Source organism: Sorghum bicolor, chromosome 6 (genome assembly GCF_000003195.3).
Source record: "Sorghum bicolor cultivar BTx623 chromosome 6, Sorghum_bicolor_NCBIv3, whole genome shotgun sequence".
In the NCBI taxonomy this organism is placed as follows: Eukaryota; Viridiplantae; Streptophyta; class Magnoliopsida; order Poales; family Poaceae; genus Sorghum; species Sorghum bicolor.
The window spans coordinates 48,043,560-48,061,288 of NC_012875.2; the positions used below are offsets into that span (position 1 = coordinate 48,043,560).

At 42.9% G+C, this 17,729-nt stretch overlaps 1 protein-coding gene across 1 annotated transcript; it reads right to left on the reverse strand.

The window, feature by feature from the left end:
* On the reverse strand, nt 1-4,628 carry LOC8057500. Its single transcript, XM_002447946.2, has 2 exons — nt 3,040-4,628; nt 1-304 (listed from the first exon to the last, which is right to left on the reverse strand). The coding sequence occupies exon 1, from the start codon at nt 4,594-4,596 to the stop codon at nt 3,073-3,075; it is 1,524 nt and encodes a 507-aa protein (XP_002447991.1). The 5' UTR covers nt 4,597-4,628; the 3' UTR covers nt 1-304; nt 3,040-3,072.

Genomic DNA, 17,729 nt, shown 5'->3' on the forward strand with positions numbered 1-17,729 from the left:
TTTTTGGAAACTAAACAAGGCCTAAGTCTATTACCGTAGTCAGTGATCACCAACATTTAAATAACATTGTAGTCTGCACCTAAAGCAAAGTCACCAATCAATCCGCCATCTTAAGAGTGGTTTTTCCAACATCATCACAAGTTAAGTTTAACTACTGCATAAGATAAATTTCTCGTGCTGGTTATCTCTACCAATTCCTTTTAGTCAGTTGACATTTGGTACCAGGTAAGCCTGGTGTCTGCAGCAAACTCCAGGGAGAGCAGAAGTTGCCGAACAGGACGGCTGCAGAGGACAATGAATCTGCCTGCAGATATGAATGAACAGAGTCAGCGTATTTGAACAGGAATCATAACAAATTAATCCACATTTGCGAGAAAGCACTACAACCGCATGATCAATCATGTAAATGGTGTTTCGATCCAATGGAGAACATGAAAAAACGCTAGATTGAATGAAGATCTGTGGAAGAAACATCGCTGGTGAAAGTCAAATGTGAAAAAGAAAAAGAAGCAAATATACTTGCAAGTCGTTACTCGAAATCTCTGTAGTTTAAACTTTCGAAATGGTTAAGGAACGAGACTACTATACATTCAAGCCCTAGCAAAGAAAGAACACCACTTGTAGACTTGTAGTCGGTATCCTGACAAAGTCTAGCAAGAATCTTCTTCATGAGACACACTTCATGAGACACAGGGTTCGCTTGTCTAACATCGAGCACTAGCATGGAATGGAAATACCAGAATTCTAATGTTTTATGAAGTGGCACCAGAACCTGGAAAGAACAGAGCAAGCACAGCGGGTGATAATATTGAATTCTATAAACCTGGAAATATCAGGTGCTAGTTGGGAGGCAATGCTCCAACGTATGCTTGACAAGCCAAGGCATTCCTAGCAAAGAAGTAGTCTTTTTCTCTCCCTTGCACATGGTGCTAACTTAAGCAACTGGTGCTAGCATTTGTGAGCTAGCACTACCTGCTTCAGCATATTGCACCCTCCCTAGTTTTCTCTCTCTTGCTAGCACCCCTAAAACACCAAATCACTAAAGTTTGTTCATCTTGCATCGGGTATGTTTCAGTAAACCAAATGGATCTTTGCCCAATCGCCAAAAGAACAATATGGTGTATCCCACCTATTATATTCCATACAACACATTGTTCACAGTGTATTGTGCAAGCAGTAAGTTGAAACTGCTATGTGAGAATTTGTTGCATGACAATCAACAAGCTCTATCCTAGTACAACTCATCATTTTCTATTCGATTCCCTATAGCATCCACAGTCCACACTTACCCCTCGTCCTTAACTCCTTATCCTTTCCTCTCTCTGAACATTCTCACGGCAATAAAGCCAAGCTTGCCTCACAAAAAATGAAGCAAAAACAAAATACTTAAAGCTAGCTCAAAGCGGAAAACAATAAGCAACTGGCATAGCATTAAAATCTAACATTCACTTTCAAGATTTACATGAAATAAATTATTCAGTTATATTCTCTCCGTTCCAAATTATAGTTCACTTTGGTTTTGTCCCAAGTCAAACTTCTCTTAACTTTGACCAAGTTTATAGAAAAATCCACCAACATATATACCATCAAATTAGTTTCATCAAATTCTCCATGAAACAAGTTTTGGTATTGCATTTATTTGAACTTATAGATGTTATTATAATTTTTAAACTTGGGGTCAAAGTTAGAAAGTTTGATTTAGCACAAAGCCAAAGTGAACTATAATTTGGAACGGAATGAGTACCTATTAACTCGAGAGACAGTAAATAATTAGCTAAATTACAATGCAAAAATTTATCTTTGGCTAAGAAAATTATAATGACCTTTTGCAATCACACAGAAGTATAAAAATTATTCTAATATGTTGGCAGTCATGTATGATAGAACCGACCAAATCAAGTGCTTTGTTTAGTTGTGAGTAGCATGTCAAAACCATATGCTAGTAGATGGTCAGTCAGTATACGCATGGAAGATACGCATGAGCGCAGTTAAATATTATACATGCCCAAATATGTATGCTACTAACTGTTAAGATGAAGCACTAGAGGATCACCACTATTCTGTGCTATGCTGACAGCATGGTATTGTGATAAGAGACGTTTATTTCATTACCAAGTTTCTGATAAGTTCTTTCTTAACTGTACAGTACCATGCAACACTTAATTAGCACAAGTGCTCAAAGGTGGCAAAAGACAATGTGACCAAAAAATGCCAGCATATTGTGTTCTGACTCTGATTAATTAATTGCATGGAGATAGGAACAATGACTAGTGAGTTTACAATTACATGTTCCCATGAAGAGAGAACTATATGTAGTATGACATGGCATAAACACACTTGAGTCAGGAGAAAATGTCATGCTGATAACAAGTCAACAACAAGGCAATGGTTTTCCTAAAAAAAAGGCAATGGTTTAAGTAACCAATGCTAAATAGTCAAACAACATGATTATGATGAATGTAGCAGCTGTTTTTGCACTAAGTCCAATGTAACTGACTAACGAGAAGTGGCAAGAATTCACCACGCTCAATAACCAACTAACTACTACCTGCTCATACAAGATGCAACCTAAAAGGAGGAACATAATAAATTAATAGAGATCAATCTCTTATCCCTGTGACAGATTGAAAGTAGAAAAAGGATCATAGTTGATGCTTATAAGGAGATAAAAACATCAACCATTCAAGTTTCGAAAACTACACTCTTTTAGACACCATAAGGCATAATGATGCTAAAGGAGTTAACTTAAGGGTACCATCCTGTCAGTTACAACAAGAGCTGCCTATGTACATTTACACAAGAATATGACTAAAGGGAAGAGCTTCTGGTTGCAATATAGATCTAGGGATATATTAAATCTACCAATCATGTACGAAGCTGCAACTCAGAACAAGAACACTATGAATGATTGCTCAAAAATGAAGCAAACAAAAAGAACTAGAAGAACAATAACTTCAGATATACACCATTTACACTAGTTATAGGAGGAAATAAAACACAATACTAATAGAACAATGTGTTTCCAAGAGTTTCAATTACCATTTAGCTGGAGTTGCTGCCTGGAGTGCAAAATTAGCGCCTTCTCCTTGGATGATCATCATCACCATCATCCCTTGATTGGCTCCTTGACCTTGCCCGTACTCTCCTATCCTGGTCAGCACGCTCAGTGTACTCCTGGTACCTCCTATTGCCACCACCATGTCGATCAATCTGATTCCAGTGCTTCTCCTGCTCCCTTTCCTTGTCCACAATGTGCTCGTGATGGCGACCCTTCTCACAATCATTCTCTTTGTAATAATCATCCCCATCACGGTCAGCCTGCCTTCTATCCGGATATCTCACATTGCCAATGCTCCTCTCCTCGTTCTTATTACTTAGTCCTTCGCGTCTTAAGCAACGCCCCTGCTTCCCGTAGTTCCCATTTCCAAACTGCTGATGTGCCTGTTGGTGCTGCCTTGGTGCTCTTAGCTGCTGCCATGGCATTTGACAACTTCTGAAATTATATTCCTGCTGTGCACCCCATAAGCCCCCAGACATCCCCTGACCATGCCAGACTCCTGAGCCTTGCATCCCCATCCCACTAGCTGCAAAGAACGGTGGGTTCATGTGGTGTGCCAATGCCGACGACATCATACCATTGCCCATCACAGCATTGTACTGTGCCATTGACTGAAACCCACCGTACCCACCAACGCATCCCAAAATGCCAGGGAATTGCGGGCTAGGAGACGACCGTGGAACCACGGAGCGCTGAGGTGGTGCCCGAGGCGGCCGATCACCCAACACGGGGGCCGCATTGCCTCTAATCGCCGTCGCATTGCTGGCACCACGACCGCCGTTGCCGAGACCTCCGGTAGGGTTCGGGGACCGGGCGGCTTCGGCGTAGGAGTCAGAGTCGTCGCCCAGGCGGTGGAGGAAGGGCGGGCGGTCGAGCGAGGCGACGCAGTGGCGCCCGTGGAAGGCGTGGCCATGGAGCGCGATAGCGGCAGAGGCGGCCGCGGCGGGATGGAGGAAGTCGGCGCGGCAGATGCCACGCGACTTGCCGTTGAACTTTTCGGCGTAGAAGTGGAGGCCGTATAACGCGGCGGCTGCGCCGTGCGGCGCGGGCGCGAGCGCGGCCTCCACCTCCGCGTCCGTCGTCCACCAGTGGAGCTCGCTGATGTAGAGCGGCGTGCACCTGGACGGCGACGAGTAGGAGGCGCCGCCACCGCGCGGCCGGCGCTGCCTCTGCGTCGGCGTCATGTGCTGTCTCGGCACGGGCGGAAGAGACCGCGGCGGCTCTGGCTCGCGCTGTGGGGCGGGCGCGGGCGCGGGCAGGGGTTCCGGAGGCGGGAGACGGTGCGGCGACTGGGGTGGGAACTGGATGGAGCGGCCGGGGGATGGGGTTTTGGGAGGCGATGTCGGAGCCGGAGACGGGGAGAGCGGCAGCAGGGGGATGAAGCCGACGTTGACGTCACCGTAGAGGTCGTCGTAGTCCTCGCCAGCGGAGGGGGTTAGGGGGATGCGGACGTCATTCTGAGGCGCGGCGATCGCCTCCTCGGTGCGCGGAGAAGCGGAGGCCGGGAGGAACTGGCCGCCGGCGTCGTCCCCGTCCATGGGGAAGGAGGCCGACGCGGCGAGGAGGAGGGTTTTAGCGTGTGGGGTGGTTGGGTGGTGGTAAGTACCAAAAGCGACCGCAGCGGCGCAGCCGCCAGCAACAGACCACTAGCACTAGGGGAGACCAGGGTAAAGTTTTCTTTGCCCTTGAGGGCATATACCTTCACTCTCCTACTTATTGGATTCGCTTTGAAAAGTATGTAAACACACATCTCAATGTGAATCTGCTTTGAAATATGTGTTTGCACACTTCTCAATGCGAATCCGACCAGCAGGAGAGACTGGGGTGTTTTTAATTACTCGGTCTTTTTTAAAAAAAAAACTAAGGCTTTGTTTAGTTCCAAAAAATTTTGGAAAATTGATACTATAATATTTTCATTTATATTTGACAAATATTATCTAATCATAGACTAACTAGGGTCAAAAGATTCGTCTCGTCAATTTCGACCAAACTGTGCAATTAGTTTTTATTTTTGTCTATATTTAATACTACATATATACGTCTAAAGATTTGATGTGACGGAAAATCTGAAAAATTTTGTAAAATTTTGTGGAAACTAAACAAGGCCTAAATCCTTGTGCTAGATGGTACGGTTGGTCAAACCTTTTCAGAGTCGGCTCACGGTGACTGATGTATAGTTACTCCGTTCACATACAAATGCACTCCTAAAATTAGGCCTTTTTTAGTTTCCACAAAAACAAAAAATTTTCAAGATTCCTCGTCACATTGAATTTTACGGCACATGCATGAAGCATTATATATAGATAAAAATAAAAACTAATTACACAGTTTACTTGTAAATCGCGAGACGAGCTTTTTGAACCTAGTTAGTCCATGATTAAACAATGTTTACCACAAACAAACGAAAGTACTACAATAGCGAAATCCAAAAACATTTCATGTCTAAACAAAGCCTTACACTGTCAAATTGTCTTGAGTTTAACCAACTATGTTGTAATAAAGAATAATAACATTTATATATAACATCAAATGAAAAGATTATGAAAATATATTTTATAATGTATCAATACCTAATAATACTATTTTAGTATCATAAATATGAGTATTCTTTTTTTGAATTAGTAAACTTTAAAATAATTTGACTTAGAACAAATAGAATTAGTATCATAAATATGACCGTGTCATTTTGTTTCGTAGGCTCATGCACGCTGGTCTGATTTGTTGTAAGAGAAAAATATTGTTGAATGACTAAGAGATTCGACGGATAAATTTAAGCGAACAAGTTTTTTTTATTTGGGTTGAAGCATGAATCGATGTTTTTAGCACTTCTCTAAACATATTTTAAATGTGACACTAATCTTTTTAAATCTAACTCTTTTGGTCATACTACCGGCCACGGTGCCGTATTTCAATACTGCACCGCTAACGCTGACTTGGCATAGGGACCCATTATTCAAAGTGACAACCTGATTTATGCACCAAAAATTTCTCGTCACATCAAATTTTGAATGCATGTATGAATCATTAAATATAAATAAAAAATAACTAATTATATTGTTTATCTATAATTTGCGATACAAATTTTATAAGCCTAGTTAATATATGGTTCAACAATAATTATTAAGTACTACGATAGTCTAATAATTTTCGCGAACTATGGCCTTGTTTAGTTCTTAAAATTATTTAGTAATTATTATTTAATCATAGACTAACTATACTCAAAAGATTTATCTCGTAATTTATAGACAAAATATATAATTAATTTTTGCTTTTGTGCCAAAGTAAGATTACGATAACAAATGCGCCTGGTAGCTGTGACTGAGAGCCTGTGACTTCGAGAGAGCCATGCCGTGCAGCAGGCTCTTCTCCTTCGCTCCCCCAATGTCACTCCCTATTCATGCTGCCTAAATTCCTACTAGAGCTAGTGCTAGGTCTTGTTTAGTTTCCATCTAAAAACTTTCCACATATCATATTAAGGTCTTGTTTAGTTCCTAAAAACTAAAAGAAATTTCAAAATTCTTCATCACATCGAATTTTGCGGCACATGCATGAAATATTAAATATAGACGAAAACAAAAACTAATTGCACAATTAGCATGTAAATTACGAATGAATCTTTTGAGTCTAGTTATTCCATGATTGAACAATATTTACCAAATAAAAACAAAAATACTACAATACTTAAAACCAAAAAAAATTCAAAACTGAACAAGGCCTAAATCTTTGGACATATGTATAAAACATTAAATATATATAAAAATAAAAATTAATTATATAGTTTACTTGTAAATCACGAAACCAATCTTTTAAGTCTAATTAGCAATACAAATTATTAAATAAAACAAAAATACTATAGACCTTGTTTAGTTCACTCAAAAATAAAAAAACTTTTCAAAACTTTCCGTCACATCAAATTTGTGGCACATGCATACAACATTAAATATAGATGAAAAAAAAACTAATTACACAATTTATCTTTAAATTACAAGACGAATTTTTTAAACCTAATTATTCACAATATTTATTAAATAAAAACAAAAAAAATACAGTATCAAAATTTAAAAAACTTTTTAGATCTAAAACAAAGCTCCGTCATGTCCTCCTCTCCTCTCTCTCGCTCTCTCTCCGTCACGTCCCTTCCATCTCTCTTCACACACGGCAGCAGTAGCCTAGCGTAGCAGTAGCAGTAGCCTACGTAGCAGGCCTAGAGTAGCCATGACAGGTGACAAGAGGAGACTTGACAAGAGGAGGCCGGCGAGCCTGTGCATAAACTGGCATGCTCGTATATAAATGCACGTATTATTTTCCAACAAAATATTTTTAAGTTTCATCAAATATATCAAAATATACTAATATTTATCACGTACAATATTTATTTTAATTTAATTATGAAATATATTTTTATAATGTACTCCATCCGTCTAAAAAGAGTGTCATTTTAGAATTTCAGACATCTTATTTGACCATTCGTCTTATTCAAAAATTTTACATAAATATTATATATTTTGTTAAGACTTATTTTATCATTAGAGATACTTTACCTATGATTAATTTATTTTATAATTTACATAAAATTTTTGAATAAGACGAACGGTCAAACACAATGTCCGAAAGTCAAAAACGTCACTCTTTTTGGAACCGAGGAAGTACTTATTTATAAATATAAATATAATATTATTTAATATATTTCTCTCCTTGAAAAAAAATGATTCTAAAATCCCGGGGCATGGAACATGGATACACGCCGATCCTACTACCTTGCCGCCTATCTAACCTGCTGCGCGGTGTGCCATGGCACGGCTTCCCTATAGTCACCGCTTACCACGCCCTTGTTTAAATATGAATTTTTTTATTCTTACGCTATAGCACTTTTATTTTTATTTAACAAATATTATTCAATTATAAAATAACTAGGATTAAAAGATTAATCTCGTGATTTACGAATAAACTGTATAATTAATTTTTATTTTTATTTATATTTATATTTAATACTTCATCATGTGCGACAAGATTCGATGCGACGGGTATCTTAATTTTTTTTCCGAACAAAACAAGGCCCACGTCAGCATTCTTACCGTACCGGCATGTACGACGCCACAGTGTTGAAATGCTGCGTCGCGCGACCAACTAGGGCCTTGGCCAGATCATCCTCAAAACCAAAAAGTTTTTAAGATTCTCTGTCGCATCGAATTTTATGACATATACATGAAACATTAAATATAGACGAAAATAAAAACTAATTACACAGTTTAACTGTAAATCACGAGACGAATTTTTTGATCCTATTTAGTCCATGATTGAATAATATTTGTCACAAACAAACAAAAGTGCTACAGTATCGAAAACTTTTCACTTTTCGGAACTAAACAAGGCCCTTGTTTACTTCGGCTCAAAAACCAAAAAGTTTTAAATATTTCCAGTTACATTAAATCTTTCGACACATGTATAAAGCATTAAATATAAACGAAAATAAAAACTAATTACACAGTTTAACTATAAATCACGAGATAAATCTTTTGATCCAGTTAGTATATAATTGGACAATATTTGCCACAAACAAACGAAAGTGCTACAGTAGCGAAATCCAAAATCTTTTCACATCTAGTTCACCAAAAAAACCAAAAACTTTTCAAGATTCTCCGTTACATTAAATCTTGAGACACATACATGAAACATTAGATATAGACGAAACAAAAACTAATTGCACAGTGCCTGTAGATTACGAGAAGAATCTTTTGAGCCTAGTTAGTCCATGATTGGATAATGTTTGTCAAATAAAAACAAAAATAATAGAGTACCGAAATCCGAAATCTTTTCGCAACTAAACAAGGCCTAGATTTCTAAAAAAGAAAATTCAATGTCAAATTTGAAATATATTTTAGAAAATGCTAAAAATAAAAAAATCTGTTCAGGTAGGGTTAGGATCAGTTCATCCTAATTATATGTTTATAACAAAAGAAAACCCTAATGGTGTTACATTGTTGTCTTTTTTCTGATGATGAGTTGACTCATCGGCAGCGATGCTCTTAACTTAGAGTAACAAACATATTTGATTAAGTTTGACATCTAAAAATTTAAATAGATACCTTATCAAGACGTATTATAGATGTTGATATTTTTTTCATATACTTGATCAAAGTTTGAATAAACTCAAAGTAAGGACCGTTTTGGAATACAAAAGTTTCACAAGAATTATATAGAGCTATCTCCTCCAACTAAAAAGAAAGAAAGAAAGACCATCTTTTCGTGCGATAATTGTCGTTCAGTCGGTCCGCTCCTCTTTGCGATCCCGCGCTAACCAATAGAGGTGAAAGGGTGCGAAATAAAATAAATAATAAGCAAGGATTCCTGATGCAAATGTACCAGAGAAAGAATATAAATGTAGAGGTGAAAAGGTGTTAAGAAAATAAAGAATAATAAAAAATTCCTGATAGTATACAAACTCCAATTAGTTGAAAAAGTCTCGGCGTATAGGTTTTCCTAGGCGACTCGAGTGGTGTCGCGTCGTCCGCCGCCTTCCTTCTCTCTCTTCCATCTCTTTGTGCCCTCCGGCAAGGAGATCGTCCCTGCTAGGTGTCCCAGACTCGTTGCCCTCGTCGTGGGGGTGGGTCGTCGTCCCTCTCTTCCTGGCCTTTCCCCCTGAAAGTCCACCAAAACTTTTTTTTCTTAAAACCCTAGTTTGCTAGCCTGTGCATCCGGTGTCCACTAGAAAGCTTTTCGGTTGGCGGGGGTCTGTCGTCCAGTCCACCGTGCCAATGGAGGGGATGGAAGATCTGCTGGGGCGGCTGAACCTGTCTTCGGAGGAGAAAAAGACCATCAAGATCGGGGCGGGGAAGGAGTCGTCAGTGGTCGCGAAACCCTACCGGCCGCGAGCAGTGGCCAAATTGCTGACAGAGAAGAATGTTGGGACTGAGGTCATTGTGGACTCGGTGGGCTGGATCTGGTGTCCGACGAAGGGAATTTCATGTAAGGATATGAAGGACAATATCTTTTTGGTGACTTTTAACCAGGAGTCAGGATTGCGCAAGGCGGTTGATGATGGACCATGGACAATCTCCAAAGAGGTTCTGATCGTCGAGGTGTTTGACGGGTCCAAGGCAATTGAGGAGTACGAGTTTAAGACCATTCCAATATGGATGAGGGTGGAGCGCTTGCCCCTGGTCTGATGAACAGGGAGGCAGCAGAGGCTATTGGGGATGATGTGGGATAATTTGTGGAGGTGGATGTAGATGGTGATGATTCTGCAGTGGGACGTGCCCTTCGCATCAAGATTCGGTTGGACATCAGCAAACCTTTGAGGCGTGGGATCATGGCTGACCTCGGAGAGGAGAAAGGAGAGCGTTGGTGCCCCATTGCATATGAACATCTACCGGAGTTTTGTTATATATGTGGCCATATTGGTCATGTGGATCGCTCATGTTCCAAAACGCTGGGGAAGAAAGAGCTGGCACCGTATGGGAGAGAGTTGAGGTTTATACCCCCGCGTAAACCTTTTGTCCATAGAACTCAAGGGTCAGTGTTGTCAGGCAAGCAATGTGGTTCGGGTTCTTGGAGGGTGGGGCGCTCGGAGTCTGGAGGCAGTGGTGGTAAATCCCGCTCGGATGGGCCGTCTTGGAGAAAAGACCCGGTGAAGGAGATCGCGAAGGTGGGCGGGAAAAAAGTTGGGGAAGAAGAGGAAGTCACAAGTCCTCTGAAGCTTACCAATTCGAAGGAGGCAGGTGCAGAGAAAGCGAAGAAAATGTTGTTTGGTGCTAAAGACAGGTTGGGTAGGGAGGGGAATAATGAAAAGGAGGGTGAGGTTCTAGCAGATAATGATGGGATAAAAAACAGGGTTAAGGTAGAAGCTCGGGGGGGTTTGGACTTGGTTTTGGGTAAGAGGAAGGGGGAAGAGGATGGTAGGAGCTGGATGTGCCGACTGAGGTGAAGAAGTCGAAGCAAGGGGTGCTGGAGGGTACCCAAAACTTTTCTCCTGAAGCGGGGCTGGAGGCGCAGCCCTGCGGGTCACCATGAAGATCATCGCTTGGAACTATCGCGGGTTAGGGAACGGCGCGGCAGTTCGTGGCCTTCTGGGTGCCCAGAAGGAGGAGGACCCCGACATCCTTTTCTTGTCCGAAACTAGAATGGACGAGAGGAGGTTGGACGGTTTGAGGTGGAAGATGGGGATGGCAAATATGGTGGTGAAAGATTGTTCACCGACTCGGGGTGGCGGTCTTGCCCTTCTATGGAGGAGGGGCATCAATGTGAGTGTGCAAGGCATCTCGCGTTTCTTTATTGACGCGGAGGTGACAGAGGAAGACGGCTTCGTGTGGCGGCTCACTGGCTTTTGTGGGCAACCGGTTGATAAGAAGTTGTCATGGCAAGCGTTAAGGACCCTCAATGCATCACGTACACGGCCATGGCTGTGTTTGGGGGACTTTAATGAGATTTTAGTGGCAATTGAGAAGGATGGTGGACCACCAAGACCTCAAGGCTGCATGGATCGTTTTAGAGAAGCTCTGGAGGAATGTGAGTTGGTGGATCTAGGGTTTGAAGGTGATCCTTTTACTTGGCGGAATAATAGTCACACCAGCGTTAACTATGTTCGAGAACGCTTGGATAGGGCTGTGGCAAATAAAGGTTGGATGGAGAGGTTCCCCTTGTACCATACAATAAATGGGGAGCCTAGGCACTCCGATCATCGCCCGGTGATTGTGAACACCAACCCGCCCTTGGTTAGACGGCCAGGAGGACAGCAACACTTCCGTTTTGAAGCTTCGTGGGTGGAGGAGGAGGAGTGTGAAAGTGTAGTGGAGAATGCTTGGAAAACAGCGGTAGAAGCAAGGGGGGAGAGGGTTGGGGGTGCTATACAGTCGGTGGCAAGGGATCTGGGAGAGTGGGGGAGGAATGTGTTAGGAGAGTTGGAGAAAAACGTTAAGAGAGCTAGGAAGGCGCTGGAGGAGTGTAGAAGGAGGGTTGTGACGGATGACACTGTGAGAAGAGAGGGGCTGCTCAAGTTTAAGCTAGAAAAATTAGAGGAGAAGAAGAATCTCTATTGGCGCCAGAGAGCTAAAGTGCATTGGTTAAAGGATGGAGATAAAAACACTAGCTTTTTCCATAAGTATGCTTCGGAGAGGAAGAGGCGTAATCGAATTAGGAGGCTTGTCAAAGAGGATGGTGTGGCCGTCGAAGAGGAGGAGATGAAGAATATGATTTCTATTTTTTACTCTGATTTGTTCACAGCTACCCCAGGGGAACGGATGGAGGAATTACTTTCTCAAATCGCCCCAAAAGTCACGATGGATATGAACTCTTCTCTTCTCCAACCGTTTACGGCAGAGGAGGTGAAGGGAGGGCTAGATGCCATTGGAGATCTGAAAGCACCGGGAGTGGATGGTATGACCTCTTTGTTCTATAAGAAGTATTGGGCCATTGTTGGGGAGGATATTACAAAGGAGGTACTGCATTTTCTGAATGGGGGGTCGCTCCCCAGTGGATGGAATGAAACGGTCGTCGTGCTGATCCCAAAGGTACCAAACCCTGAATCCCTCAAGGACCTTAGGCCAATAAGTTTGTGCAACGTTTTATATAAGGTTGCTTCCAAGGTCCTAGCTGCTCGGCTCAAGCTCATCCTCCCTGAAATAATTTCCCAAAATCAGAGCGCCTTTGTCCCTGGGCGGCTTATCACGGACAATGTTATGGTGGCCTATGAGCTAACACACTTTCTTCAGAATAAACGAAGCGGATCCGAGTGCTTTGCAGCCCTCAAATTAGACATGAGCAAGGCCTATGACCGTGTGGAATGGCATTTTTTGAGGGGAATGATGGAGAGGTTGGGTTTTGATGAAAGATGGATAAATCTAATTATGCAATGTGTGAGCACCGTCTCCTATCGTTTTAAGGTGAATGGTGAGTTAACTGAGGAGATTATTCCTACGAGAGGTTTGAGGCAGGGCGACCCCCTATCACCATACTTGTTCCTGATTTGTGCTGAGGGCTTCTCTGGCTTGTTAATTGAGGCTGAAAGGACCGGAAATCTGGAGGGGGTCACTATATGTGCGAATGCACCGAGCATTACTCACTTACTGTTTGCAGACGATTCTTTGCTTCTCTTAAAAGTGAATGACGAGAATGCAAATTGCCTGCAACATGTGCTACAACTGTATGAGGAGTGTTCGGGGCAAATGATAAACAAGGATAAATCGTCTGTCCTGTTTAGTAAGAATTGTGGACATGGGAGAAAAGCGGCTTTTATGTCACTGCTGAATCTAAGTCATGAAGCAAGATCAGATAAATATTTGGGCCTACCGGTTTACATGGGCAGGTCGAAATCAAAGTTATTTGCATACCTGAAGGACAGGGTTTGGAAACGCATTCAAGGATGGAAGGAGAAATTGTTATCAAGAGCTGGGAAGGAAACTCTCATCAAAGCAGTGGCCCAAGCAATTCCGGCCTATGCAATGTCGTGCTTTGATCTTACCAAATCCCTGTGTGATGAAATAAGCACAATGATTTGTAGATTTTGGTGGGCTCAGCAAGAAAATGAAAGGAAAATGCATTGGCTGTCCTGGCAAACTTTATCGTGTAGGAAGGAGTTGGGAAGCTTGGGATATAGGGATTTACACCTTTTCAACTTGGCAATGCTGGCTAGACAAGGCTGGCGTCTTATTCAGACTCCGGACCGTTGTGTGCACGACTCCTGAGAGCAAGATACTTCCCTGATGGTTGTCTGTGGAAGGTGAAGGAAGGTCCGGGTATATCTTACACCTGGCGCAGTATGATCAGGGGTTTAAGAGCACTGGAAAAGGGGATTATCTGGAGAATTGGTGATGGCAGTCAAGTCCGCATTTGGGAGGATCCTTGGATTCCAGCTGGGTTCTCTAGGCGACCAAGGACCCCGAGAGGTAATATTATCTTGTCAAGAGTGGCAGAGCTAATTGATCCAATTTCGGGGACATGGGATGTTCAACTTGTGAGAGATCTATTCTGGGAGGAGGATGTGACAAACATTCTGGCTATCCCAACTCATACTGATCGGGATGACCACGTGGCATGGCATTTCGACAGCAAGGGAGTTTTCTCAGTTAAGTCGGCGTATCATGTCCTGGATGAGGATAAAGCCAACAAAGCTGTCAAGCAGAAAGGCGAATCATCTAGCCGGCAACCAATGATAAACCAAGTCTGGAAGAAAATATGGCGTATTCCAGTGACACCAAAAATCCGGCAGTGTGTTTGGAGAATTGCCCATAACAGTTTAGCTTTCAAGATGAACATAAAACACCGTGGGGTTGACCTTGACACAAGGTGCCCAGTATGCTTCCGCTTCGATGAGGATGGAGCTCACTGTTTCCTGAAGTGCAAGGAGGTGAGGAAGTGTTGGCGGCTGATGGGTTTGGAGGCGATCAGGCGGCAACTGCTAGAGACTCCCTCAGCCGAATCCTTTGTGGCTGAAATACAGAAGCTGAGGAAGGATACGTGCATCACTGTGTGCGTCCTACTCTGGAGATGGTGGGAAGTTCGAAACAAAGTAAACCTTGGGGAGATGATGCCGTCAGTACAGGCTACAGCCCACTCGGTCATGTCCACGGCGATGGAGTTGTTGAACGGGGAGCTGGCGACCAACCCGGTAGGGGTCGCAATAACAGAGCAACGGTGGTCGCCGCCGGCAGAAGGAACTTTGAAAATAAATTGTGATGGGAGTTTCCAGGCTGAAACAAAAACAGGAGCCTGGGGCTTCATTATCCGTGATCACGAGGGGGGCACTGTGGTGGCAGGAGTGGGAAACCCAGGTCACGTCCATGATGTGTTCTTCATCGAAGCTTTGGCGTGCAAACAAGCTCTGGAAGCTGCGATCCATTTTGGTATATCAAGGGTGGTCATTGAGACTGACTCGAGCGAGTTAAAGGAAGCCCTGTTATCAGTGACGCATGACTTGGCCGTTGGAGGTGGTCTCGTCCGTGAGATCAAGGTTCTAGTTGAGGAGAATTTGGCTAGTTTTAGATGTGCTAAGATTCCACGTTCTTGTAATTTGTGTGCTCATGAGCTAGCTAGTGTGGGTGTGAGTTGGGACCCGGGGCAGTACCATTTCTGGACTGACCCCCTCCCGGATTTTGTAAAGCGTTTAAGTGCTCGCGATTGGGCTGAGCATCAGTCTATTAATCCAAGGCCATAGAGCCAAGGGCAGTTTCAAAAAAAAAAAAATTCCTGATGTAAAGTTAACGTGGAGATGGAAGGGTGCGTAGGTTTTTTTAGGAAGGAAAATTTATCTTCCCTGCGTTCCGCGCGATCTCCACCCTTGCTCACCCCAGCTGCCCAGCACGATGCGGAAAGGATCGAGATAAAAACAGGGATTTGTTTAGATGCGAATTTTTTTTTGATTTCGCTACTATATCACTTTCGTTTATTTGTAGTAAATATTGTGCAATCATAGACTAACTAGAATCAAAAAATTTCGTCATGCGATTTATAGGCAAACTGTGTAATTAGTTTTTGTTTTCATCTATATTTAATGCTTAATGCATATGCCGTAAGATTTGGGTCTTGTTCAGTTCACAAATTTTTTTAGATTTTGACACTGTAGCATTTTCGTTTTTATTTGACAAACATTATCCAATCATGAAGTAACTAGGCTTAAAATATTCGTCTCGCGATTTACAGATGAACAGTGCAATTAGTTTTTGTTTTCATGTATATCTAATATACCATACATGTGCCGCAAGATTCGATGTGATGGAGAATCTTGAAAATTTTTAAAAACTAAACGAAGTCTCGATGTGATGGAAAATTTTGAAAACTTTTTTATTTTGGGATGAACTAAACAAGGCCCAGAAAGGCAATGCAATCACCGCGAACTTTGCCTTCCACGCCTCACACATCACCCATGCTCAAGACGCCCTCCAGCTATAAATGGCAACGGGCAGAAAATATCCACATACTCGTGGGCACCCGACCCGGTGGGCGCGAATACAAGCATCAACCTGTGTCCGCGGGCACAGGCGTGGGCATAGAACTGTGCCCAACAAGCAAAGATACACGGGTAAGAAAAGAGTGTGCCCGCACCCGCAAATCCGCCAAACCCGCACTGACATGTGGGGCCACTGCCGAAGAAGTATATATCCTTTAGCTTCTAGAGTTTCCTCATCCCAAATTCCCAATCCTCACTCCACTCCACCAGCGCCGTCACCCACCCTCACGCGTGGACGCAGACCTCACCTTCCCCACATCGCGGTCGCGGCCCCACGGGTTGGCATCGCGCCTGCGCTTCTAGCCTTCCCAACCACGACGAGCGCGACTCCTCCACTCGCAGCATGCCTCCCGACTCCCTCAAGCGGCTAGGTCTGCTCCCCGACGCCTGAAGCCTGCTTCCTCGTGTCGAACTCTGGCCTCCCAGTACCGGCACCGAAGCTCCGACCTAGGACGACGGTGAGGCCTCCAGTGTTTAGCCTCCTCCACTCGCAGCGAGAGCGGCATGGCTCCTCCACTCGCGGCTCCCCGACACCAGCCGCCGGCCTCCCCGTGACCCCGGTGACCCTAGCACCATGCGAGCATTGCGCCTCGTAGACGGGTATGCGGGCATGCCCGCGGACAAAACATGCCCGTGGGTAGTGGGCACGGGCGCGTAGTGCTGCCCGTGACGGGTGGCGGGCGCGGGCACGGGCATGGATTTTTTCTCGCGGGCACGGGTTCATGATGCCAGTATCAGCACGAATTTTACCCGTTGCCATGTTTACCTCCAGCACACCCTACCGACCATCGTGGGCACGACCTTCTTTAGTTCTAAAAAAATTTTGCAAAATTTTTCGAATTCCACGTCATATCGAATCTTTAGACATATGCATGGAGTATTAAATATAGACGAAAATAAAAACTAATTGCACAGTTTAGTCGGAATTGACGAGACAAATCTTTTGAGCCTAGTTAGTCCATGATTGGAGAATATTTGTCAAATACAAACGAAAATGCTACAGTGTCAATTTCGCAATTTTGAAAGATTCTTCAAAGTCAGCGGGCGTAACAGACGAGAACTTCACTGTTGACGTCAGCATGTCCTGCATGTTCATCTCCTACACCTCCAACACCTTTCCCACCGTAAGGCCTTGTTTGTTTAAAAAAATTTTACAAAATTTTTCAGATTTCCCATCACATCAAATCTTTAGACGTATGCATAAAGTATTAAATATAGACGAAAATAAAAACTAATTGCACAGTTTGGTCGGAATTGACGAGACGAATCTTTTGAGTCTAGTTAGTTCATGATTGGATAATATTTGTCAAATACAAACGAAATTGGTACTATTCCTATTTTGCAAAATTTTTTGGAACTAAACAAGACACTTAATACCACATCCAGATACGACATTAGATATGTAATTAAGTGTATTGGTACTATTCCTATTCTAGCGCAATCTCTTCTAAAGGCACTCACAATGCAAGACTCTATCACAAAGTCCAAGACACTTAATTACATATTATTTATAGTACTTTGCTGATGTGGCAGTATATTTATTGAAGAAAGAGGTAGAAAAAATAAGACTCCAAGTCTTATTTAGACTCTAAGTCCATATTGTTCGAGGTAATAAATAACTTTCGACTCTATGATAGAGTCTGCATTGTGAGTGCCCTTAGGGAGGTGATTAAGGTGAAGCTTTTTTATGTTAGGAGGCAAGGCTACGCGAGTAGTGGGTTATCAGGTATA